This window comes from Paroedura picta, chromosome 5 (assembly GCF_049243985.1).
Source record: "Paroedura picta isolate Pp20150507F chromosome 5, Ppicta_v3.0, whole genome shotgun sequence".
In the NCBI taxonomy this organism is placed as follows: Eukaryota; Metazoa; Chordata; class Lepidosauria; order Squamata; family Gekkonidae; genus Paroedura; species Paroedura picta.
In genome coordinates this window covers 64,308,245-64,335,806 of record NC_135373.1, presented here as the reverse complement: position 1 = coordinate 64,335,806, position 27,562 = coordinate 64,308,245, and the positions used below count along the sequence as shown (strand labels likewise).

The 27,562-nt window shown below is 41.5% G+C and overlaps 2 protein-coding genes across 7 annotated transcripts in view; one reads left to right on the top strand and one right to left on the bottom strand.

Annotated features, from left to right (window-relative positions):
• The window catches only part of TUBGCP6 (tubulin gamma complex component 6), a 31,724-nt gene extending 20,859 nt beyond the window's left edge, over positions 1-10,865 (top strand). For 5 of the 6 annotated variants that reach the window (XM_077338304.1, XM_077338300.1, XM_077338303.1 and 2 more), the window contains exons 17-26: positions 410-1,658; positions 2,160-2,215; positions 2,578-2,767; positions 3,690-3,858; positions 5,454-5,595; positions 6,052-6,246; positions 6,466-6,598; positions 7,072-7,285; positions 8,397-8,596; positions 9,641-10,865. In XM_077338304.1, coding sequence (XP_077194419.1) covers positions 410-1,658; positions 2,160-2,215; positions 2,578-2,767; positions 3,690-3,858; positions 5,454-5,595; positions 6,052-6,246; positions 6,466-6,598; positions 7,072-7,285; positions 8,397-8,596; positions 9,641-9,732 — 2,640 coding nt within the window. In that variant the 3' untranslated portion in view covers positions 9,733-10,865. The remainder of the gene's footprint in view (positions 1-409; positions 1,659-2,159; positions 2,216-2,577; positions 2,768-3,689; positions 3,859-5,453; positions 5,596-6,051; positions 6,247-6,465; positions 6,599-7,071; positions 7,286-8,396; positions 8,597-9,640) is intronic. The other variant, XM_077338306.1, reaches the window with a different exon arrangement.
• Positions 10,111-25,995, bottom strand: SELENOO (selenoprotein O). Its single transcript, XM_077338307.1, has 9 exons — positions 25,352-25,995; positions 22,338-22,541; positions 20,020-20,200; positions 17,664-17,794; positions 16,468-16,748; positions 16,108-16,258; positions 15,673-15,858; positions 15,060-15,216; positions 10,111-12,739 (listed from the first exon to the last, which is right to left on the bottom strand). Exons 1-9 carry the CDS (start codon positions 25,978-25,980, stop codon positions 12,548-12,550), a joined length of 2,112 nt encoding a protein of 703 aa, XP_077194422.1. The 5' UTR covers positions 25,981-25,995; the 3' UTR covers positions 10,111-12,547.
• Positions 25,996-27,562: the final 1,567 nt, after the last annotated feature.

The following is a 27,562-nucleotide window of genomic DNA, read 5'->3' as shown; positions in this document are numbered from 1 at the left end:
CAAGTACACATTCAGTGTCCTTGAATGGCCCTGTAACCACAAGTGAAAAGTTCAGCATAAAAAGGGGCACTCAAGACCAGGCAACTCTGTTTTTGTGGGCATGGATGATATGGACAATATGTATGCAATAGTTGGAAATCAGGTATTCATTCAGTGTGGTGCTTGGGGATGGTGTCTCCCAGCCAGCTCCTTAATATTAGATTTGAAATACTGTTTTTTGTGTCCCACTTTTGAAACAGCCTGGTGGAGAAATTTGGGATTTTATCCTTTGACTGGGGTAAACTGTATAAAAGAACTCTCCTCTTCTGAGTGACAGAAACCAAAGAAGCATCAGAAGCTAAATAAAGGAAATGAGGACATTCCATTTGTATAAATGAGTGATGTGTCTATGCTTTTTTTTTAATTTCAGTTGTCATCTGCAGAAACCAAGGATCCTCATGCCTTGAATGTTGCTGACAGGGCTGAAGAATCTGGACTGGCAGGCGCCAATTCGGATGACAAATCATCAGGCTTACCACAGTCAGCAAATGTGCAGTCAGAAAAGGAAGAGACTGCTTCTCAGGTACTCTGTACTGAACCAACAGCAGTCCCCGAATTTAACCTGGACTTTGAAGATTTCTTGCCGAAACCTCTTGAAGGAATCTCTGTCCCTCCTAGTGCACAGGAGATAAATTTGTTGGACAGAGCTTTGCAGAATATCAGCTCAGATCTGTCCTTGACTGATTGTGCAGACATACCTGATCCTGTACAGAAAGACACAGCAGCAGAAGAAGCCAGTCCCCAGGTTGACCCATGCAGTGAATATGATTTTAACACCATCCTCAGGCCTTCTGCTTCACACAGCCATGTCCAACTTGGAGAGAATGTCTTTGATGTTGAAAGCAGGAGACCTCGTTGGAACATTCATGGCCATGCATCTGATGCAAACATTAAAGTAGGAGAATACATCCCTCTTACCCAACTATATCAGTCACATGCCAATCCTCATGGCCATTCCTCAGATGCTCATATTAAGATTGGAGAATATACCTCCAATGTGGAACCTAGCCGGCCTCGCTGGAATGTCCATGGACATGTGTCTGCAGCTCATATTCAAATTGGAGAATATGCCTCTGAGGTAGAGTCCTCTAGGCCCAGGTGGAATATTCATGGCCATGCATCAGATGCCAATATAAAGATTGGTGAGTATGTGTCAAATGTAGAACCAACCAGACCACGGTGGACCATTCATGGCCATGTATCTGATGCCAATATCAAGATTGGAGAAAATGTATCTGAAGTTGTGTCCTCTCGACCTCGTTGGAACATTCATGGGCATGCCTCCCAATCACACATTAAAATTGGAGAGCTAATTTCTGATGCAGAGGTTTGCAGGCCTCGGTGGAGCCCTTTTGGCCATGTGTCACAATCCAGTATTCAAATAGGGGAGTGGACTCCCTCAACAGAAGCTGACCTCATTACTCATCACAAAACAACCTCTGGTCCAGCCTCTGGCTCTACAGTTCAGACTTTCCTGTATGGTCAAGAATTCTGTTCAACCAAAGAGAAGGATAATGGCCAGAAACAGGCCTTGCTGCAGTCAGAATCATCTGGTAGGCTACGGACTGATGATTTGGATGGACAGCAAGACATAAATTTGGAACAGAGCCCGGAGAAGGGTGAGCGAATGTCAACTGTAGTGTTACGTGACAGGCTTTTAATGGTATAACCTATGAATAGAAATCCATTCAATCCAAATTTATGAATCAGTAGATATGAACCAGCTAGGACTTGTTTCAGTTGGACCCATCTAGCTTGTATCTGGGAGTGTGAATAGCTTTTGAGTGGGTTTAGCTTAATGAAAATGTGTTTTGGATGGCCTGTGTGACCTAAGCACTTCTATCCCCCACATAATGCCTGACTGTTGTGCAACCTAGTGGAGGGCCTGAATGCAAAATAAATGGAGAGAGCAGAGGTGTTTCATAGCGGCCTCCCCCTGTTCTACTGTTGCTGCTGGGATGGAATAACACTGCATTGCAGATTGCAAATATTTTCTTTTTTTTCAAATCCGATTCTCTGTGTCTTAAGGGTGATAAATGTCCAAGTACTTAATACAGTAAATTTTGCATAGTTTTTTCCCTCCCTAATATGATTTTCTTTCTTCATTTGATTAATTGCAGCAGCTTTGACTGATGATACCAAAGATCTCCCCCTCAATCCTTCTCAGAAGTTACAGGTATGAAAGCTGGAACGTTACTTGAAGTCTGCATAAGGGGACAAATAATTTCCATGTGCTTTCCTATGACACCAAAAGACCAGGAGTATGATATGTTGCATTAACACAGTGTTGGTTTTGCAGTGTACTGGACCCTTTATTACCTATATATATTAAGGATCAGGATCAAACTTCACATTTTACGATAACCAGGATATTTTTTTTAAACTGCCTTTCTATATTTTTGTGAACAATCTTTAAAATCTTGTTTGCTTAATTTGTAAAAATTGTTATTAGATTTTAATTAAGTAGAAATTGTTTGAAAACTGTGTGAGGTTTTTAGTGCACGGTCCAAAGTTAATGGTGGTATGCTTTTTCTTCAGGGAGTGGAACCTGGGAAATCCACTGACATGGTCCCTGGGATGCAACCCACTTTATTCTCTGAAGTTAGTACCTCTGAAAGGCCAGGAGGAGATACTGCTATTGCAATACGGGAGAAAGAACAAGATTACCTGAAAGTGTTGTCTGATCAGTATTGTCTTGAGAAATATCAAGACAGCTATGATTTGATGTGTGAGTAGTTTCAAATTCTCAAAATGAAGGGCAGTATGGAAATACAGTGATTTGCCTTGTTGTTAGTCCCCAAGCAGGATGATAAAGAGTGGCTTATGTACTGAATTACAGATGTCACGCTAGAACGCTCTCAAAAAGTTTTTCTTGGAACTCTTTAAACATTAGCCTTTCTGAATGTTCCTCTCAATCTATACAGTGCTCAAAGCTTTTATGATGTCCCAGTGGCATTCATTTTTTATTTTATTTTCCTGCTTTGTTGTCTGTATCTTTCTCTCCTCTCTCCAACATCACTTTTGTACCTTGTATCTTGGTGGTATACTTTCTGATTTTGTCCCCAACCTCAGTATCAGAAATTCCCCTCCCTTGTCTTTTTTGTCACAAGCCATGACAGGCAATTTTTTCCATTTCAGTGTTTGTCATTCTGTTACTTTCTTTCTTGTTTTGTTTTGATTTATTTTAATGAGCAAAGTACAGCCATTTCAGCCTGTAACTCTGAAAAGTATCCTGTCTTGGATCAGGACACCTGAAAGAGATGGGGATAAAAGTTGACATCACTCCCCCCAACCCCCCGGTGGAAAAATGTATTCCCTTTTAGGGTTGTTTAATTTTTCCCGGAAAAATGGTTGCTTTTTTACAATTAACAATTAATTTTATTTTACAAATAACAATGAATGGCTGCCATTTCCAAAAAAATATTAAGCCAGTTTGGCAGTTTTAAGATTATAAGTGCTTTTTTCAGGTGATGATGATTAGGAAATGTGTGATAGAGTACATATATGTCCTCCTGATTTGTAAACTGGTGGGGGACCACAAACCTAGCACACAAAATCATCTTACTGAAAGTGAGTTACAATTTTTTCAGATATATTCTTGAGATTGTATCCTTGGCTAATAAGAGGTGTGGTTTTTTGCCCCAATACAGCAGAGCTTCCAGTTTCTCATCTCCTGCATCATGTGATACCAAGATCCTATACTTTTCCTGTGGACCCTTCAATACAGTCGGGTACTGATGAAACAGCTGTACAGCTGAGTGAGCTCTTATCTCTTCCAGTGCTGATGAAGCGGTCAGTTACTGCCCCCTTGGTTTCACAGTAAGTACTGTTTAGGAGCAAAAGGGTTTTTTTGCAGCACTGTCTTTTGCGTTGCTGGTCACGTTCTTGAGAAGGGGGAACATATTACTGTATTAATCAGTAGTCTTTCCTTCCTTTATCAATATATGTAAATAGGGAACTGCAAATTCATGGCTTGATTTGCAACCTTTCAAAAATATAGCCAACTTCTAGCACATCTGCAAAGTCTAATATTTCTCCTCCCTGTTTCATTCAGCTACATGTGCCTCCTTATTACCTTCATCAGTCTGTTTGCTGTAGGATTTATTTTTGTATTGGACTACTATAATTGTATGTGGTTGGATACTGTATTACATGAACAGAATGAGACTGAGTTCACACCAGCTGCCCCTGTGCCCCCCCCCCAATACCTTCTGTTGAGAATTGGGGAGTTTCCACAAAATGCGCTATGGGGGGGTTGCAATGAGGAGTGGGCATTGGGCACAGTAGCACCCCATCTTTCAGCCTCAGCTCAGAGATTTGCTACACTGGCAGAAGAGCAAGAGGGTGGGGATTTTGCCTGGTACCCACACCTGCCTGCAGCTTCCTCATGTCATGCTGCATTTTGTTTACAGTAGGCTCCCTTGCTCTCAGCACAGGATTCCTAAGGTGCATTGTGGGCTCCTGGCTGCAAATGAATGCAGGCACAAGTCTAATTGCATGAACTTCATCTGTTGAAGACAATTTCCTTTCACTCAAAGTTCTTTCCCAGAATGGATCACAGAAATAAAGACAGCACAAATTGCAATTCAAATTCAAAGGGCCTTTTGCCCCTGCTGGTTCCTGTCATCCCTCTGATGGTTTTATGTCAGAAGTAGGAGGAAGACGGGGGGGATGGGGGGGTCAAGATGGATCTAGGCATGATAGAAAGTACCAAAACAGACAACAGTAGTTCTTCTAGATTGGATACAAACAATTGATGCTGTTAAGCTGCAGTTCTTTGTTATGTATTAAAGCAAGTGCTAGTAAAAGAAGGAGATTGGCCTTCTCTGGCACAGCTACCATCTTGATCTGTTTCATTGAAATCATTCTTGACAGGAGCCTGGCAAAAGGGTTAGGTCATTGGGAGGAGCCTAAGGTAAAATTTGGCTGTATAATCGAGCATTTTTATCTTTACACATCAGGTTGTACAAGCTTCAACTTGTACTAGAGCTCATGCATGAGCAAAAATGCCAAGGAAAGACTGCAGTAGCCCCTTAATGCTAAGTCAGCCTAGTGTATCCTCATCTGTGTTTTTGCTTGTACGTGATCTTCGGCAACCAATTTCTGGGCACTGTAATAGACACATAGGGTGGAAAGTGCTAGATGTTGCCAAATACCTAGCACAAGCGGAATACCGCCAAGCCTGTTATGTTTCTTGGATCCAAGCCATAAAGTGTACCTATATGCTTTAAGAGTTCGGTTGGCTTTTCATGACTCCGGTAAGGACCTGTTAATGCATCTCAGCTGCATGTATGTTTGGTTGGTTTGTCTGTGGTTACTAAAGAGGGGCTCAGTAATAAGTTTTGATTTAAGTTTTTATTTAAAGTCTTAATTTTGAAAAAGAGTAATTGGACCATGTTTTCACTTGCTACTAGTGTTTCCCTTGTGAACAAAGCCATTGTTGACTACTACTTTGTGGAGCTGAATGTTGAGAAGCATTTTGAAGCTTTAAGGCATTTTTTATTGATGGAAGATGGAGAATTTGCTCAGTCACTGAGTGATTTGCTGTTTGAAAAGGTAAATTGCCCAGCCTTTTTCTTTAACCTTTTGATACTTGGCCATTGCTACTAGCAAATGGTTGGAACGGTGGCATTGCAATTAGGGTTGCACACTCCTGCGAGCTTTGGGCACTTTGGTGAGCACTGAAGCCTGAGGCGGCCTGAGGGGAGGGGAGGGGCACTAGCTGGCGTGCTGCGACCCTGGCTGCCTCAGGCTTTGATGCTCACCGAAGCAGCCGGAGCGTGCAGCCCTAGTTGCAATCCCTTTACAGTATCTGCCTCACTGGCAACGTATAAACATTAGCTGTGGTAATTGGACTGGCCCACTCTGCGATTGCTTTTTACTAGCTGGGCAAAACAATGTTCCTTATTATAGAAAATGAAAATTCTGCCGTGAACTTTAAGCCCCAGTGAGCAACATTAAGTACCTCTGACCATGTGGATATTCTTTCTAATGCAACATTTCTAATTCTAGCTTGGGTCTGGACAGACCCCTGGTGAACTTCTCAACCCACTTGTCCTCAATTCCATCTTGAACAAGGCGCTGCAATACAGTCTTCATGGAGACACTCACCTTGCATCCAATCTCTCCTTTGCACTGAAGTACCTTCCAGAAATGTTCAAACCCAATGCACCTGATGCCCTAAATTGCTTGGAGCTACGATACAAAGTGAGCGGGCTCACACAAAGGCACAAGTTAATGTTGTTGTTATTGTTTTAATAATAGAGATATCTGATAAGTTTGAGTTTATCAATCCTGGTTGTTCTCTGATGTCACTTGTATGTTTAGTCTGGCTTGCCAGCTATAAAGGACTTCAGACCTTAAAAAGGCAGGAATATATTCCAGCAATGTGCAGTAATGGTAATAGTATTTGGGTTTTTTTTCAAGGTTGACTGGCCCTTAAATATTGTCATTACTGAGAACTGCATGAATAAATATAACAAGATTTTCTCCTTCCTGCTGCAACTGAAACACATGGTGTGGACTCTTAAGGATGTTTGGTTCCACTTAAAGCGAACCGGTAAGAATCCAGTTTTGTTTCTGATAAGCATGTTCTGTACACATTTGCAAAGTGTGATTCCTCTATCCATGTTCTAAGAGAGCTGTTGATCATTAAATTCAAATAGTTGACAGTGTGCACATACTGGTTCAAGGAAAGAGATTTCCTTTCCTCTAACATAGAGAGTGAGGAAAAGCTTTTTCCCAGGGATGCTCCCTCTTTCTCCAAGTTTAACTCCTAGTGGTGAGTCACCATAGAGACACAGCAGTGACAAACAGAGAAAATTGTCAACAGTGCAATCCCAAAGCAAAGAAAGGCGAGAGGTACAGCCATTGCTGTGCCTGAGTCTGTGTGAACACTCTGGGTCTTAGGCAAATTTGTTACAAATGTAGTTTGTTTGGCTTTCTAACTAATTACATTGCTAAGTGTGTAACTCTTAAATCTGCAGCTGTACCTTTGCTGATGCTGCAATACTTTTTATTTTGATTTTTCAGCCTTAGTGAAACATGCATCCAACTCTGTACAGTTTCGACAGCTCCAGCTCTATAAACATGAAATGCAGCACTTTGTTAAAGTTATTCAAGGTTATATTGCCAATCAGATCCTGCATGTGACATGGTGTGAATTTGGCAGTAAGCTGTCTTCAGTTGGAAACCTGGAAGAAATTCACAAAACACATGCAGAATACCTCAACAAAGCAATCTTCCGGTGAGAAGAGCATTAAGTACTTTGGTAATGAGGGTACCCTTCATTTCACATGATACCTATCTGGCTGATGTTGTTATGCTACCAGAGACAGGTGATGAAATGCTTCATCTCTTGAACATTGCAGAAACTTAAAGGCCCACCTCGCCAAAGAGCATTTTACTTTAACCAGCATCATTGTGGTGCCCAATCAAGATGGAGCCAGGATGGGCATTCTCAAACCAATGGCTCTGTCTCCCTCTCCCTACCTTCATGTGTTGGAGAGCCAGTTGCATAATGCAGGTATAGAAGAGGGTATGAGGGAAAACAATCTTGCAGTTCTTAATTTTCAGCCAAGATTGATATTGTTTTGGCCTGACTACATACCTTTCAGATTTTTAATGCTTGATTTTTACCTTGATTTTTAATGCTTTAATATTAAATGATGCACCTGAGGCTGTTAAAAGGTGGTCCATGTTAACCTGATGTAAATGCATTCTTCTATTTTGTCAGTCACGCTGAAAGCCTTTTTTAGCTGAAAAGTGACAAACTAGAGTAATAAATAATATCAGTTCATACATCATGGTGGACAGACATTGAGTTGAAGTCTCTTTGGCTTGCAGGAAGTCACTTGTATGCTTAACCAAAGTTATTAGGTTGAATAAGAGACTTGCAAGAAAAAGAGACTGACAGGAAATTTTACATAAATTTGAAAATTGTTGTGAATTCTAAATGATGGGAAAGGCCAAAGAGTGGTGGGAACAGGGGTTCCAGGAAAATAATCAGAACTTGGGGTGAAGTGGTGGTAACCTGCCAAATGGCATTTGGTGGTTGTGCAGGCTGAGGAAAGAACTTTTGATGGCCCAAATGTGCTCTGCTGCATAAAGATCAGAATACATGCCTCAAAAGTGTTGCGGATTCTTTATTATCAGAGTAGCTTTGCCATGCAAACCCAGAAGGGACCAGATGAAAAGACTGTCAGGGTTTGCTGACTTAAAACATTAAGTTCCTGAGGCTGTTAAAGGGTGGCCCGTGTTTTTGCAAAGGGTTTCCTTTTGTGTTGCCGCGTGCAGGTTCATAATATAACAGTCCCTTTAGTGTTTTTCAAAATGTATCGTCTATTTGGTTTTCACAGGGGATTGTTGACTGAAAAGGCAGCCCCCGTGATGAACATCATTCACAGTATCTTTAGCCTAATTCTAAAGTTCCGTAGCCAGTTAATATCTCAGTCGTGGAGTTTTGATGCTGGCAAGCAAATGGCAGTTCACCCCAACTTTGGTCTGATGCAGCAATCCTACAACACATTCAAGTATTATTCCCATTTCTTATTTAATGGTAAGTCTCCATATAATTGGAGTAAGGTGTTTCACCTTTTAGGGGGGAAATATTCTCATATTTGTCTTGGGTAGCACAACACATGCTCCTTGAATTTCTTACCATCAGGAAGAAGCTTCTAATTTTCTATTTCTTCAGTTGAAAGAGATTTCAACAGCAAAGATTTCAGTGGTTCCCAGCATTTTTGTTTTCTGCTTTTTGAAAGAGCTGTATCCTCGGGGTTTCAACTATGGCCACCATATTTTCATATTTTTGATACTTGGGAAAGCTTGCATTACGTCATCCAGCAGAGAAAAACCGGTGAAAAATATCACTAAGGAACAAAAGGTTTAATCTTACCCCTTGACCAACAGTCTGCAGTTTTTACTCTGATGCAAGCTCCATTGCATGTGGTGAAACTTACAGCTGTGGCAGGTTAAGATTACAAAGAGCTGTTGTTCATGGTGCTTTGGCTGAAGCTTGGTCTACTTTTGCTAAGGAGTTAAACTATTTTCACAACTAAAGAGAGGCAATACCTAAAATGCTGTCAGCTGGAAACCATAGAACAAGATCTTAAAATGGACAAGTGAAATCTTGCTGTAGCCCAGGAAAAAAACAACAGCTGTTGAATCCTCTAAAATGTTCTAGTGTTCTATAGAGAGGTTTCGGCTTGGCTCCAGCATTAGCAGAAGCTTGTCACAGATCTTGTGCAATAGTGCTTTCCTCGCTGTCTTATCTGTAACAGTGGGCTCGCGGTTATAACGTGCTAAGGGCTAAGTGGGCGGAGAGTGGATGTGGCCTGTCGCACGTCCCAATTGGGCCCTGCCTTGCACAGGCCCTGCCCACTCCCACCCACCCAGCTGGCCAGGTCTGAAGACTCTGCCGCTATTGTCGGCAGTTTGCCTCTGGATGTTTCCCAGGACACATGTAAGTGGGAAGTTATAGAGGCTCATGTAACAGTATTGCCCCCTGTAACTATATTTCTTCTGCAGTAAAAATATAAAAATGTGTCTTACTGAAGTATTTTAACAAACTGAAATTGTTTTCTCCCTTTTGTCCTTACAGTTGTCACTAAACTGGTAAACAGAGGATATCAGCCTCACCTAGAGGATTTCCTACTGCGAATCAACTTTAACAACTACTACAAGGATAATTGAGCTTTGATACTGTTTAACTAGTAGCTTATATTACGTGAACAAAGACAGCACTATCTTGTATATATGTTTGTTTATAAAGCCTGCTTTGGTTGAATGCTGCTCTTGCTATTGTGCTTCTAAGAGAAGCTTTCCATTACTCTATTGAAGATGCAATGGAATTCATAAAGATTAGGATGGAAATGTGGGAATATGCTCTATTTTTTCCATAGCATGGCAGAAGTTTCTCATGTCATCATGGGTGCAATAAAGCATGCAGCCCAGCACCAATATGACAATGTTTGCATCAATGTAAATTTGTTATTAATTTTTTGTTTGTGGCATTGTAAAGTCTTCTTGTGTAAATAAGCAAGAAATAAAAAAAAATTGGTTAAGCAAATGTCTTAATTAAAAAGCTTTATTATAAACATCACTTGCATTATTTCGTGAAAAAGATTCAAAGATTTTAAAAACTGTCTTGCTATGTAGCCAGTCTTTGCATCTCAGTCTTTTGTAAACAGCTCTCTTTTTTAGGCCTATTTTAATAGCTGGGTTTGTAATGCAGATCTGCAGTGAGGGGGAAATTCTGTCACTGTTTCTACTTCTCTTTTGGTCTGTTATGGACTTTATCACATTCAAAATCTGTTTGAACTTTCTACCACCAATGCTGAAGCTATTTCACAATCAGTTTCATTTCTGTCCATTTCTAACAAAGGGCAGAATCCTCCTTGGTGGGGGTGTAGATTTACTATATCAGTACAGTTTCAACAGCATCCCCATTGAGACTCTTATATGGCAGACTTTAGTTTTAATTTCTTAGATCCTGGACTGGGATAAGAGGGAGCCACTAACTAAAATAGAATGCTGGCTACATGAAGTTGAGCTGCTCTGCCAGGAGGCTGCACAAGCTTAAATAGGTAGCTGTAAAACTACATTGCCAGAGTACACATTCATATACTCACTAATGCCAGTGCACATGCTTTTAGAATCGTTCCGCACTCAGATGAGGATGATGCGCAGGTCTTGTGACTTTGTGGCTTACCCACAGCCATTTTATGTTCCAGGCTTTATGTATGCTGTCACTGTTCCTGTTTCTTACATTTCCAATGTAATTTCAAAAATAAAAGCAATAAAGTTTATTTTGACACATTTTGAAAGTGATTGTTTAGCGATATCAATACAAAAACATAGTTCAAAGAGAATAGTTTCTCAATCAAAGCAAGATACAACTTTTACTACAAATGTGGTGAAGTTCATTTATTTTCAGCTATATAGTTGTCAGATAATTGCTCCTACATGCAGAATGAGAAAATCAATGTCATCATTAGGACTAAAGTGCTATACTTAAAAATTGCATACAACATTTATTATTGGAAAATCTGGACAAAGATTAGCTCAAGTCTGATTATGAGGAACAGGAATCCCATTCCCATCACTTGCCCTGAGCACATTTTTTTTAGAAACATCTGTACACAAGACCTCCAAAACCACAATTAAAACTTGCTAATTATAGAGAAATAAATATATCCAAGGTTGTGTTCTTTGCAAAGATTTTTCTTGTATCCCATGTCCCCATCCTCATGCTTATTCAATATGCTGAGTTTTCCCATCTCTTGAGTGTCCACTCTGACACAGAGTGACAACCTTGGAGGTTTACTGCGGCAGCATGCTGTCCAGATAAATGAAAATATGGTAGGAATAACCTATCCATATACTTCACTGCTGAATTTGGTTACATCTTCCAAGTTACAATTTAAAGTCCTATTGATTTTTAATAGGAAACTACTTAGGATTATAGCCAAAGCCTTCAGCCACTCAGCTATTAAAATAGGATCAAGCAACTGTCCACATTAGCAAACAGTTTGAGAACGGAAGACTTTACAGAGGTAGTAAAGTTGATATACAGGAAATAAACAGAGTATCCAAAGCATGCTGCATGTGAACCTGGAGAGCAAATAATGTGCATTTTTGGCAAAGTTATCCAGTTAGAGCAGTTTGGCTTAAAGAGACACTCATTACCACACAGTATAGTATAGGGTCTCTATGGTTCACATATTAGGACAGGAAGAAAGGGGATCATAGGTCTCTAGAAGTAACTGGCACAATCAGGACTGCCTTCACTGCTTTGTCATCTGGTTAAACTACTTCCAGCCTCAAATGTTGGGATGCAATTCTGAACCACAATCATGACACCAATTTGTGGGTGCGTTTCCCTATCCAAACAGAGATGCATACCCACTTCTGCATGAATGGCAGCTTAGTAGGATTAAGCTGTAATACATGATTTGATTTTCTTAAGTCATCTGTATTCCCTTTCACAAAGCCACATTATTACAGCCTTTCTCTTAGAGCCCCATGACAATGTTTCTAAAAACATAACAGAAATGCAAAGGTTCACAATAAATGAACTACTCAGTTAAATGAAACATAGTTTCAAAATAAGCAACAATGGGCTTAAACACCCCCTCTATCAAGAGACAACCAAATATCCTTGCATAATAAAAGCGCAGTAAGTACCATTAGTTCACCTTCAGACAAAAATATATCCAACATCTGGTTTGTTATTTTTGTCTTCACAAAAACAGATTTCATTCAGATGTTCAAAGATCCATGTGTGTGAAAATACAACAGCACTAGAGAGAAGACAGAATGATGGTCTGTCTCCAAAGCCATAACAGTGAGCATGGAACAGTGATGGTCACATTTCATACATAAAATGAACATGGTTAAGGTGAGACTGCAAAGACATCCAATCTGTCTGTGACTTAATAGTACTTCTAATGTGCCTTGCTGCATTCTCCACAGGATAAGATCTTTGTGGAAAATACTAACAAGGCATTTACGAGGATCATGTGACACAGAGCTCAGAAGCCCAGAGGGGTGGTTTACTACTATATGGAGGCTTGCTAGTTGTCACAGAACTACAGGCGGCAGCAGCAACAGCAGCTGCCACATCTTCCTCTGCAGGCTCTTCACTGTGACATTCTGTGTCTTCATATGGCTTTTCTAAGAGCTTCAAGACTTTCCGTACCTAGGAGGGAAGCAAGAATGCAGTTGTTACAACAAAATCCTGAATCTAATCGTGTGCTTTTCAAAACTACTTTAGTCAATGACATGGTATAAAAAGAAAATAATCTGTAAGTCAACAACAGAAAACATAAAATATTACAAAATAAAACCACACTACAAATATTTTCATATGTTTCCCAGTAACTCATTCCTGGTGTCATAAAAATGAATTAGCTGGTTTACTGAGTAAACATTCCTTAATCAAACAGCTAGGTTCAAGTCCACTAGCACCCTAGATACCAACAAGATTTCAGAGTCTGAGCTTTTGAGATTCAAAGCTTCCGTTGTCAGCTCTGACTCCCAAAAGCTCATACTCTGGAAACCTTGCTGATCTCTTAAGGTGCCAATGGACTCATATCTAGAAAACCAACATGGCTACCCTCTGAAATCCCTTAACCAAATCACTGCTTCCAATGTACATATCTAACTGTGTTAAATCTGGAGCCTCCTGCACAACTGCAAGCTGAACTGAGACAGGAGAGTTTTCTAACCTTTAACCACTTGCTTGCTTGTAAAGTAATTCAGGAGGGGGGGATTCAGGAGACCATGGTATCATAATATTGTAAATAAAATGGAATTTTTTTCCTGTTATTATTATCCAGAATCGTTGAAGTCTGGTCTAAAGCAATGCCACTAAAAGTGTAAAAACGAGGCCCTGTGTTCACTAGAACAGTGGTTCACAATCTTTCATATCAGACATCCCACTAATCACTACACCAAAGAACCAGGATCCTATAATGACAGAAACCAAAATCCTACTTTTACCACATTTATAGGTACCCTGGTATGACTTTTATCATTTATGGTAAGGTTATGAAAAACTGCAGAAGCACAATGGATGATCCCTGGTAGGCTGGGTCAGCAGGAGACAGCCCATCAAAGACGCTTCCTAGTGGGCAGGGGGAGAAGGAGGATTAGGAAAATTCCATGTTTCCGAGGTTGCTATTATTATGGCCAAACATTATAGATGAGTAATCTGTGGCAGGCAGGGTCAACAGAAGACGGCACATCAGACTTCCAGGCAGATATACAGGAACTGAAGGAGAGCAAATTCTTAGTAAATTGTTATGAAAACCCTGCATATCACATACCACAGTGGTCCCCAACCCACAGTTTGAGGACCAGTACCGGTCCATAGATCAGTCGGTACCGGGCCGCGGCTCCTCCTCGTCCTCCTCCCCGGCTGCTGCCTCGGGGGCTGCCCTGCCACTCTGCCGCTGGCTCACCTTTGGTGCTCTCCAGCGGCCACCATGCTGGGGCTCCCCCTCGGCGTGGAACTGCACAGCTGCTGCTAGCAGTGCCCCCCAGCGGGCAGCGGAAAATTGGGGGCACCGGCGGGAAAGCAAGTGGAGCAGGAGCTCAGGCAGTGTCGGCGATGGCCCTTGGCAAAAGACTGCCCCTCCCCCCAGGCCTCAGTAAAATTGTCAAGCGTTAACCGGTCCCTGGTGATAAAAAGATTGGGGACCACTGAGTCCTAGACCAGTGGTCCGCAACCTTTTTTAGGCTGCGGACTGGTGGGTGTGGGTGATCCGGCGGCCACACATGCGCAGCAGTTTCATGCATGTGCAGGTCTGTGCAGGCGCATTTGCGCCATGCGCAGCCACAAACATGCATGTGCGGCACTTCCGCACATGTACGTACCTGCAGCGCATGCACATTTGCGCCGACGGCTGTGCTTCCCTCTCCCCCCTTCCGCAAAAAGAAGCTTGCTGGGCCACAAGCTAATCAGCTGCTTTGGCAGCCAATTTGCTTGCGGCCTGGGAAGTTTCTCATTGCAGGGGGGGGGGGGAGCCGCGGTGGTTGGGGACCACTGTCCTAGACCAGAGGTCCCCAACCTTTTTATCACCAGGGACCGGTCAACACTTGACAATTTTATTGAGGCCTGGACGGGGGGTAGTCTTTTGCCGAGGGATGTCGCTGCCGCCTGAGTCCCTGCTCCACTTGCTTTCCCGCCGTCCACTGGGGGGTGTTGCCTGCAGCAGCTGTGCAGTGCCACGCCGAGGGGGAGCCCCAGCCATGGTGGCCGCCAGAGAGCACCAAAGGTGAGCTGGCGGCCGAGTGGCAGGGCAGCCCCCCAGGCAGCAGCCAGGAAGGAGGACAAGGATTCGCAGACCGGTACCAACTGATCTACGGACCGGCACCGGTCCCTGGACCAGAGGTTGGGGACCACTGTCCTAGACTACATAATTTGTGTGTCTTTAAAAGGAATATTCTTAGTCATTCTATATTCTTTTGACTACTTCATGGGCTTTTATTCAGCAACATAGAGAAGCATGATTTACCTCTGAGAAATCACCATTTTCTGCTACCTCTATAGCATTTTGAGCAATGTAATTTCTCAAGATGTATTTTGGATTGTTTAAATTCATAACTTTCACACGTTCAGCACTCCAAGCACCAGCATCACTAGTGTGTTCTAATTCTTTTTCTAGCCGAACTCTGAAAGAACACAAACAAGAACAAGGAAGTTAAGGCTAATGGAAAAGTTGTTTATTACTTTTATACAGTGTTCTCATTACCTTCCTGAAATACGTACATATATAAAACCAAGTATATGATTTAGAATAACATCCTGATCTGATATACAGAAGCCAGTGTTGAGATTTAATCTATTAAAAGTCTAACATCTGAAGGAGTAAAAGCTAAATATTTTGGTAATCGATTATGATATTGGTATTTAAAATTAAATATCTTATCTGAAGTATAACACTAAACCAAATATACAAAATAATAGCTTCAATGACCAATTTATAACACTCATCTAAACAGTATGGTTTGTTTGTATTATAAAAAAGGAGAAACAATACTGAACACATGTAAAACAGGATTGACTTTCCATAATTTGATCAATTTTGAATTAACAAACCTCAAATAAATTGAATTAAACTGACTCACTTGTAATTCAGCAGCCAGTCTTTCCAATGTCCTTTATTTCTGCTGAGCAATTCGGCAGCTGTTAACTGCTGCAGCTTAGAAAACTGCTCTATGCGTTCCAATTCTTTATTTATATTGGATTTTGTTCCAATTAAGGCAAAGAGCTGTGGGTTAGACTGTGCTAGCATCAGCATCATTGAAAGTTGTCTACAAAAAAGTGAACAGAAGGAAAACAAAAATCAAATAATGGATTAGGTTAGAAAATACCACAGCAATAACAGGTCTTCTGCAATAATTTGTAATAATGGTGGTGGTGCTGCCTTCAATCAGCTACCAAATTGATGGCTCAGCTACCAAGTCAATATCCTGATGTCCTGCCCTCCACCCCCAACATTTTCCCATTAAGAAAAAAATATTAAACACAAAAGAACAATCGCTGCTTTGGAAAAAAGATACCTGGGATCCATTTGAGGCTTGTATGCAACTTTTAGTTCTTCTATAGAAGCACATTGCTTTGAAATCTTATCCAAGAAGTTTTCCAGTGATGAAGGATCAGAGACTACCGAAAAAGAGCTCAAGAAGCGGAAACTGTTTGTAAAATCTGCCCCTGAAAGAATTAATGGATATTAAATTCAGCTGGATAAGACAAAGTGCTCATAAGCTCAACAAAATAGGGATTTCTGATTTAAACTGCTTTAACTATTTGTATAGCTGTTATTTGGAAAGCATTGTGATCCATATTACCAGCTTAAATAGACCAACAAATGAATATTGCCTTGCATTTCTTTTAATGACATAAACATAATCCACAATCACCTGTGACGTGCATAGTTTCTAAAAGGTCAGATACCAGTTTATTATCTTCTTCTAGCTGGAGTTGTATGAATCCTAGTTTCCTTCTCATTATCTGCATATAATGCACCTCAAATTCTGCATTGTATTCTTCTTCCACAATTGTCATGCTGATATCCAAGGGCAGTTCTGGAACTAAAGCTTCAGCAAGTTTCCTGAGATTCCATTTGCAGATCTCTGGTTGCTTATTGTAAGCATAACGCCCAGTGTTATCAGACCCATTGCATATGTGTTCAGGATCATATCTATAAAAGCAAAGATAATTATTTGGCATAATATTTCATCAATATGACTAAGTAGAAAAACCTTGCTACAGCATAGGAGATCTAAATTACTTTAAAGGATTTACTGGTCAAATGTCACTCAAGAATCCATTATGCACGGGCCAGAATGTCCAAAATGGCGGTGACAGGGCTTCAGAGAAAATCCCCGATTATGCCCAACATCGCTGCCATTCAGGGCCCAGCCCGACCCAGGTCCTCGAAGACCCGTGTTAACAAAACATGGTTCTACTGGAGGGCTAGCCCGACGAAGCCCTGTACATAATTGGAGGAGCTGGGTTTTGGCCCGGCTCCTCCCCTGACCTACGGCATCCCTGCAGGGATGCCTCTCACCCCTGCAGGGACGCCTCCACGGCCCGCCTGCCCCCGCCATGGTGGGAGAGCAGCATGCTGCTCCCCACCTTCCTGCAGTGGGGGCCCCCTGCCCCCAACCCCCCACACACACACACAGATGCTGCTGCCGCTGCTTAGCAGCACTCCCGGCCCCACGTTGTATGCACGGGGCCGTTGTGCTGGCATAGCCGGCAGAGCTCCACCCCCGTGCATACACGGGGGACGGCAGGGCTAAAAGCATGGCGGCAGCACGGCATAGCTGCTGCCGTGCATAATGGGTTAAGGAGAAACATCATTTTGTACTAGTTCATTTTAATTTGACAAAATAGATAACACAGGTAATATAAACACAGGACAGATATAAAACTAAATACACATTAAGCAATCATATCAAACCAGATTAGAAATCATATCATATATATACCCAGGCTTCAATTCCTTCCAAAAAATCTTTGATGATTGAAAAAATTAAGACAACTGACCTTGCTGCCATTCTGTACAGTTAATGTAACATTTATATATTTCAAGTAAATATTTCATACTGACCTGTCCATAAATCCAAAAGGTCCATAATCAATTGTAAGACCAACTATGCTCATATTATCAGTATTGAGCACACCATGACAAAATCCAACACACTGCCATTTTGCAACCATCCTTGCTGTCCGTAATGTTACCTGAATACAGACAACTTGGTTAGCTTTCAAGATCTTTCAGTCTCTGAACATTTCATGCAACCACTATGTAGGCATCACATTACCATATTATGTAGGCATCACATTACCATATTATGCCTAACATAGTGATAGGTTTGTGAGTGTCCTGTATAGTGTAGGGGGTTGGACTAGATGACCCATGAGGTCCCTTCCAAATCTATTATTCTATGATTCTATAACCCATAGAATTTGAACTCCTCCTCCCATATACATCTTGTCTATATGCTAAGGTTGTCTTTTCTGGTGGCAAGTCCAAAGCTATTGTTTTTAACAAAGGATTGGATGAGTCTTAATTTGCTATGTTTTTTGGCTGTATACCATCACCAGTGTGCACTGCCCCTTTTAATTTTTTATATTTTAAATTAATGCTGTATCCATTTTATATTGTTCACAAAAGCAAATTTGAATATTCTTTAAATATAAAAAAGGTATACATTTAAAAAATAAATTGCACACCAAATACAAATTGTTCACTTCCCCCCGATTATTAGGACATCCATGCCACCCACAAAACATCAGTCAGTAATAAAGTTAACCAATTAAAACTAGTACCCAGCCCACACAAAAAAACAGCATTAATAAACGTAAATTAAAATCAGTTAAAAAGCAAAGCTGAAATCAGTTTCAATATATGAGAAGATTTTATTCACTGTTAAAAGAATAAAGCTACAAAAAGTTGAATACAGTAGGAAAAAAAGGAAAATCCATCATAAAATGGATTAATTCACTAACTCTGCTATCCTAAGAATACTTTCCTGGAAATAAAAGCCAGTCATTATACTTTAATAGAATCCTGAGTCAATTGGTCTTGAAAAATAGTAATAGCATTTGGTTAACAGGGCCCTAGAAAAGCTATTACTGATTGAATATTTTGGTCAACAGGTGCTGTAAGTCAGAATAGACTCGACACCACATAACACACAATTAACACACAATTATGAAAATAGTGTAACAAGTTCGCTAAAATACAATTACCTTCTAATAAAGTTCTAATAAACAATACAAATTGTATATCATATGGTATGCTAGGAACACAGAAGAAAAGGGAACATTAGCTACACATACAGAGCTCTGTATCCAGAGAAGAACCAATGGTTCTGGGCAGTATGGTAGCAGTCTCAATGGTATAGTGTGCTTTGCTTAGTGCCTGTTTGGTGTAATGGTTAAGAATGGCTTCTTTTGATCTGGAGAGCTGAGTTTGATTCCCCACTCCTCCATATGCAACATGTAGCCAGCTGGGTGACCTTGGACTACTCACAGTCCAGTTAAAGGTGTTCTCATACAGCAGTTTCTCTCAGAGATCTCTCAGCCTCACCCACCTCACTGGGTGTTTGTTGTGAGGAGAAGAAGGGAAGGCAATTGTAAACTGCTTTGAGACTCTTCAGGTAGTAAAAAGCAGAGTATAAAAGCCAACTCTTCTTTATAAGCTTCACAAACTCTACATTTGTTTGTTCCCTTTGGTTTGGATTCCTGTCAGTATTTCTGCAGCAGCATGCAGGGTTTCCTGCCTCCTACCTCTGCAGCAGACCAAAATGCCCCCTGATATATTTGTCTTGTGGGAATAAGGATCACCAGGAACAGAGTTTCAGGGGACATACTCTGGGCTCATACAGGAGGAAAATTTTGTTCTGCATAAACAAATAATTGTGTGGAAACTGCCAATGATATCAACAACACTGTACAAGTTCAAGTGGTATGAAATATGTAATCGATATAAATAAATTACGGAAGAATAACAGCTTATTTTGTTCATGGATACTGTAAGAGAACTCATTTTAGATTTAAAAATTGTTATTGTCAGAACAAAATCCCACAGCAAGCTGTGTACTTAAGAGTCACTTCAGACCAGATAACAAGGCAGAGAATACAAGCAAAATCTGACATCTCTCATACATAGTGGTTGCATGAAATGAGAAAACAGACTAGAAAAAAAATCCTTAAATGGATTTGAAAAAGTTCGAGAAGATCTTGAAAATGTATCTTAAAATGTGATGTGACAACATTCTAGACAAATTCTCACCTTTAAAAAAAATATTTAGATTCCTGCTTATCTATAAAGCCCACTGAACAGCTTTGGGTTGAATCCTCACAGGGCTGGTATGAAACTGAAATCTCTTCTGTACCATTCAATGCGTGGGCCACAAATTTCTCATACTCTCTCACATACACAATAGCACTTAACATACCTCTCTGAAAAATGCTGCATTCCTTTGAATATTATTGTCAGGGTGTGCTTGCAGAACATCTGGATAAAAAGTGCTGATCACGTAATCAAGCATTTGTATTCGAATATCATTTCTGTTAACACTGGGGCCTTTACGTCCAGTATATTCATCAAGAGGCTTAAAAATTTCAAATGATCCAAACCTATTTAAAATAATTTTTTATTACTGGAAATAATTCAAACTCTGGCAGAAATAATTCCACTCTGCCCTCAAAGGTTTTCCCAACACCTGAAGGTTTTTCACTCATTCCACCACCACCACCTGACCTTTGTAGGAATTGCCTGCTGAGAGGGTCAGGACTCCTAACTTCCCTTCCCATTTCTGAGGCCTTTGTCTCCCTCTGCTCAGCACCAGGTCATCATGGGGCCTGTTTGCTGCCTTGGGTGCTCCTGGGGAATAACCAGTTGCTAACTGCATGCCTTCCTCCTGGCACTAAAATAGTGTGTCCAAGATGGTGGAAGTCTATGGGGTACAGAGAACCCAGTTTTATAACTTTAATAGTTTAATGTTACAATACAGGACTGACTCCTTAGCTTAGGATGTTATAGATCTCTACAGAGTTTACATTACCTTGAAGCTTCCCCATGATCTTCTGGCCGGCACATGCTTAACGGCTGTGTCCTCCAGTTAAGAGTTCGGTCTGCTCTGACGAACTCAACACCCAAAGAGCCCTGCCTCCTTGCTCCCCTGAATTTAATCACTTCTCTTTTCCCCACCCATTGACCAGGAACAGCCAGGTCAAAGAGGCTTTTCCTGGAGATCTCCAGTTTTCTAATTCCTGAAATCTCCCTAGTATTTAACATCTCCAAATTTCTATTCCTCACTTGAAAGGGGTGTTTGTGTGTGTATGGGGCAGCTAACCATTCCAATGTCTAGACCTATTAGCATTTGTATGAAAGTGGGCTGATGTAAGTCTGGAAAGCAACTGGACTGACTTCCCCCCTCCCAGCTTGTTCCCTGCCCAGAGAGGGGGAAATAAACTTTAAAAACTCAGATCAGAGTGAAAGTTGCTCATTTCAAACCTCGAAATAAAAAAATGCATTTTTTCATACAAACAATAAAAATGTTTCAATTGGGGGCAGACAGAGAGAGACTGATGGCATATGAACAAATAACATATGTCAGAGGAACATATAATACAGAAATTACATAAGATTAAAATACTTGTATAAAACCCTAGCTCAAAGATATACAATTATAAATTGTACTACAATGGGTTAAGGCCTCAAATGCCGTTCTAGCCATAACTTTTATGGCTGCTGGGTAACAATGATACCCCATAAGTGACAGAAGGATGAGCTAAGAGAAAAATAATTTTCTCAGCTACTAGACATGAGTTGAGACTGGTTAAAATGGCTCTGTGGAATTCAGATCTGCACTTTGAATAAAAATAACATAACAGACTATAAGGTGGAAGAGCCTCCAGTTCTAAGCCTCCCCAGAGATACAGACACCAGGTGACAAGTTTTCAGGTGCAACAGCCCATTAACAGATATTTTAGCCAGATTTTCCTCTATACTTTTTTCTGTATATATTTTTTACAAAACAATTAAAATGCATTTTGGTAACACCTCCTGTAATAAGACCAATGCATATTGGCGTGTGTATGTGTGTGGTGTGTCGTGACCCTGGCATTCCTCAGTAGTCTCCCATCCAAATACTAGCCAAGACCAACCCTTTTGCGATCTGGCAAGATACAGCTAGTCTCTACTATCCAGGTCACAGCAGCATATAGCTTTACTAGACTAATATAATAAACATTTTGAAACACATCACATGGAAGTTTGCACATTATAAATATTTTAGTACATCTTTTTACCAGTAATTAAGAAAAGTCCGAGCTACAGAGCCAGGAAATATTTACAGCTACTGCAGGCAAAACATGTATCCTTCAGGCAACTGCTTGACAACACATTTAGTAACTATATAGTTAATACTGAGTTTTCAATATTATTTTTATTTTATTTTCTTCTATTTTATAGAACCCTCCCATATAGTTCTGGGCAGTTTACATGGAACATTATGAGGTAAATTAAAATCAAATGTATAAAAAACAGTTATTACATAACACAACATGAACAGTTTCAACAAGGATGTAAGTTAACAATTACTGTAACTGATCTAATTGAACAATATCAATAGGAACAATATTAATGAAACTCCTAAGGAGATCAGAATTGTGAAGGGGGACCTACGGATGTTGATGGGTCAGATTAGCCTCAGGTGAATGCCTGGTGGAGAAGCTCCCTTTTGCAGACCCTACAGAACTGTATGTTTACCTGATAAATGTTGGTGCGATTCTCAGGACAACTGTGCACTTCTCTTTTTTTGGATTTCCATCATAAAATATATCCCGAATAACCTCTGAATCAGATGTAACACATGTTCCTGCTCGAGTTGTAGGTATTCCTAGATGAAACATTGCTTCACTGCAAAGGAATTCTCTAATGCTTGATCGCAGAACTTTACGACCATCAGCTTGCCTGTAATTAACAAAAATATTTTTAAACATTAAAATCTGGAATTTAGCAAATATCTCAAAAAATCTTTAAAAAATCAAATGTGAAATGTGAGGACAAAGGGACAAAGTCACTGGAAAAAAATGTAGCCAAAGAGGAGGCTTCAGGTGCATATGCGCTTATGCTTTCAAGTATTCTTCTTTACTACTAACGATATACTACTGATTCTTTTGATCTGGTTGAACTAATTAAATTGAAAAACTCTACCATTTTATCCCCTTGATAAATGAGTTATGTAACAACGTACATTTAGAGACTATAACAAGACCATCCTGCCATTCTTAAAACTGCAAGAAAGGAAGGGGGATCATGGCAATTGTATGAAGCAATTGTATGAAGCATGAAGTATGAGTATGAAGAGAAAAAAAGCTGTAATGGCTGACAGATCAGAAAAATACAGTCCTGTAAAGATGTGGAACTAGTGTTGTGTTTTTTATTGAGAAAATCTGAACTGTAAAGTTTTCAGATTCAAATTTAAATAATGTTTAAAAAGAGGGCAAATACACCATGTACAAGCGCAGGGCTTTGTCCATGCTTCATACCCCACATCTAGTCCATCTAAAATATCTGCAGCACAACAGCCCTGACAACGAAGGAAAAATATGTGGAGAAGAAAATTTTATGTGGAAAAAAAAACTATACACTTCTCCATTGTAGAAAATTTCCCACCCCACATTACTACATGGGAGACATCATAGCAGTTCTAAACTGGGAGAGGGGAATGCATAGCAAGAAGGTGCAAGCTAGTACAATGTTTGTGCTGCTCTGGTTTGGGATTTTAGCACCACCAGTACTGTTGATCAGAATTTAAGAAGAGTCTGCTGGATCCATCTGACTAATCAGTTGCCTAGGAAGTTGCCTGCTGTAGCCTCCCAGCACTGCTATTTCCAGAGGTTTGCTGCTTCCCAATACGGAGGCTCCCTCCAATCACCACAGCTAGTAGCCATCTAACTCATTTTTAAAGCTATCTCACCTGGCCACTACTATTTCCACCAGCAGTAAATTCCAGACTAATTGTTCACTGAGTCTGTTCTGAGACTCAGTATGCAGTCACATCCATTTGAGACTTGCAGAAGTCTGGTGCATGTTATATCACTGCATGCAATGCTCACAAAACACTACAATTGGCAGCACAAACTGGCAGCTTGCAGTCCAGAAAACAGCATAGCTAATGAATTCACAAATAAATGCTGTTTTCCAGATGAACCAGTTCAAAACTTTTCGGGAGTCATTATATTTTTGCTGAATTCAAATCTATTTTGTAATTTATCCCCAAAGATGGCTCCCAGGAAGTGTGTTGGTGCCCTGCTTGATAGCAATTCCAAGCTACCTTCATTCTCTTTTGTGAAGTTGGGTAGCAGTGCCATCCTCTCTTTCAATTTCTCCACTCATAGTTCATTGGTCCACAGACCAGTCATCCAGCTGTTATGGATGGTACATTGCTAATTGCTAGTTACTGCCTCAAAACTAAGGATGTGGGGAAAGGAGGTAGGTAATACCTCAGGAGAGCCAACTGTGAAATAAGTCATACCAGCAAAACCAGTCCCAAGATAATAAAGTCTCAAGGCTAGCCTGCAGTTGTCTAATCATATCTACAAATTTACCTTTTTCATAGGGTTAGTAAGTTAGACTAGGATCTGGAAGATCCAGATTTGAATTGGCATCCTGCCATAAAAATTCACTGGATTAACTTGGGTTGATTGTTCTTATTCAGCCTTCCTCACAGGGATATATACTGCTAAGGATAAATCAGGAGTGGTTAAAGATCATGTGAATTTTTTTGGGTTCCAATTGGGGGAAAAGTGTGGAATAAATATCTGAAAACATTGAGGGAATAAGGGGTTTCCAATGCAATACTCAGAAACACCTAGGCTGCAATTACTTTCTGTCTGCTAACCTGTAACAGAACAGACAACACCCTTCTGAAACTAATTATTTTCATCTTTATAAAAGTCTGTGGAGCCTTTTGACTGTTCAGAACACTTCTCAGTCAGCTAATATTAGTGCAGGTACAGTTATGTCAGGGTTACTTGAATGTACATCTGTATTAGTATCATCATCTATTTATAAAAACACACAAACATCAGACAGGTAATGTTATATGTTTTTTTTTTTTAAGATGGTGGGAAGATTTTTGACCCTCCTTCCCACTACAGAATGGTGAGGGAAATAACTTGTCCACATGGTCTGAAAGAGAGGGAGAAAGCGAAAGGGTGTTCTACCTTACACAATTCAAGAAAAACACACTGGTTACAGGAGCCAAGGTACACAGGAAAAGGCAAGGGCACATAATTAACCATGCAACACTAAGAACACTTTTCTGAATGTAAAGCCTACTGGATATACCAGAGTTTAGGATTGCCAAGTGTAAAATGCAATATAGGCAAAGTAAAAAAAACAAGCAAAGGCTTTTTATTAAGACCAAATGAGACAGCTCAATTTCAATGGACTAAGATTACTTCTGCATATGCTTGTGCTAGTGGAAGCGGCTAACCGCTCTACTTTCTACTGGACTGTAAATTCCTTTGAAGTTAGTGAGATTTACATCCATGTACCCCCTTACTCAGAGTGCCCCCCACTAAACTCAGTGAATTTTAGGTTCAAGGAAAAAGTCTGGGTGTAGCAATTGCACGGGGTTCAACCGAGAAGTTGCAAGGCAAGCCCCAGTCCCGCTGAAATGAGCAGGATGCTCTCGGACATCCCGGACCCCAAGGCGGCCAGAGCATTCCGGCCTTGACCGAAACCGCCGAGACACGCTGCCCTGGGGCCTTTACCGGGAGAAGGGGGTGAGGCCGGCGCCCTTGAGCTGGATCTCCCAGCGCTCGCCGCGCGGGTTCAGCACCTCGCCCAGGTACATGGCGGCGCCGTCGCCCAGCTGCCCGGCGAAGGAGCCGAACTGGTGGCCGCAATAGCAGTGGGCGGCGGGCTCCGAGGCGGGCAGGGTCCGGTTGCCGCTGAAGTAGAGCGCGGCCTCGGCCTCCAGCTCAGCCTCCTCCCGCGGCGACCGCGGCTCCCTCAGGCCCAACAGCGCCAGCGCCGGCCGCGACAGGGCGACGAGCTGCGGGTTCCGCACGGGGCTCGGCCGCACGCGGGAGAAGCAGGCGCCCGGCACGGCCCGAGGCACGTTCTCCGCGCAGGGGTCCAGCGGCAGAGCCCGCAAGGCCCGGTTGTCGAAGCGAAGCGTCCCCAGCCACCGAGCCGCCGAGCCGCCAGCAAAACCCACGCCCGCCTCCATGACGACGCGCGGCACCCAACGGCGGAGGCAGCGACCGTTGCTGCCTACCACCGCCGCCGCCGCGCCCATTAGCCTTGTCACCCCCGCAGCCTCCGAAGGGGGCGCTACCCTCGGAACGTTGTGTCGGCTTCCGAGGCCCCAGAAGAGTGGCCACTCACAAGGCAGCATATTTGCATAGCTCTCTTCCCTCCAATCCCGTGGCAGGATTTCTCTCCGCCCTCTGAAGCCTCGCCCCAGCCGCCGTCCTCTCGGTCGCGTTTGGAGCTTCTGTACTGCGGGGAGATTCTTTCAAGCGCCGCCTTCTTTGGGCCAGAGGACATATTTGATTACAAAACGCGTCAATAGGCAGGTAAAGCTGCAGTAAAAGACGCGCAGTCCGTGATGTGTAAACTTTTGAATTCCCCTTTCGCAGCCCCAATAACGGAATTCAGTTTCGGAGGGTAGCCGCATTGTCCGACGCAAAAGAACAAAGTTTATGTCCAGAATTAAACTAAGTTGTCTTCGAAACTGTGTGCATGGACGTGAAAGTTTATACGAAGAATTAAATCTCGGTGTTAAAGGTCCTACTGAATTTAAACGTTGTTCAGCGAGAGCAGTAAACTAATCCAGTAGAGCCTTAAAAAGATTTAGAGGAATAAACTTTTGAGAGTCAAAACTGTCTCCTTAAAACTTAAAGATGCTACCAACCCTAAATCTAACAACCAAACAAAAAAAATTGAGTCCAGTGGGACCTTTAAGACCAAAAGCTTTTGTATGCATGCACATTTTGTCAGATACAGGAACAATCAGCAGAAAAGAAAGGGAACCTTTCTAAGGCAATATGTTTGTAATATATACAACTAGATATTAAGCCCGGCAAAGAATGTTCAAACTACCGCACCATTGCACTAATTTCTCATGCTAGCAAAGTTATGCTCAAAATCCTACAAGCTAGGCTCCAGCAATATGTGGACCGAGAACTTCCAGATGTACAGGCAGGATTTCGAAGAGGCAGAGGAACTAGAGATCAAATTGCCAACATACGCTGGATCATGGAGAAAGCTAGGGAGTACCAGAAGAACGTCTACTTCTGCTTCATTGACTATGCTAAAGCCTTTGATTGTGTGGAGCACAACAAATTGTGGCAAGTTCTTAAAGAGATGGGAATACCAGAGCATCTTATTTGTCTCTTGAGAAATTTATATGCAGGTCAAGAAGCAACAGTGAGAACTGAACATGGAATCACTGACTGGTTCAAAATTGAGAAAGGAGTTCGGCAAGGCTGTATACTGTCACCTTGCCTATTTAACTTGTATGCGGAGCACATCATGAGAAATGCGGGATTAGAGGAGTCACAAATTGGGATCAAGATTGCAGGGAGAAATATCAACAACCTCAGATATGCAGATGATACCACTCTAATGGCAGAAAGTGAAGAGGAACTAAAGAGCCTGTTGATGCGGGTGAAGGAGGAGAGTGCAAAAGTTGGCTTGAAACTCAACATCAAGAAAACAAAGATCATGGCACCCGGCCCTCTCAATTCCTGGCAAATAGATGGGGAAGAAATGGAAATAGTGACAGATTTTATTTTCCTGGGTTCCAAGATCACTGCAGATGGGGACTGCAGCAAAGAAATTAAAAGACGCTTGCTCCTGGGGAGGAAAGCTATGGCAAATCTAGACAGCATCCTAAAAAGCAGAGACATCACCTTGCCAACAAAAGTGCGTTTAGTCACGGCTATGGTATTCCCAGTTGCAATGTATGGCTGCGA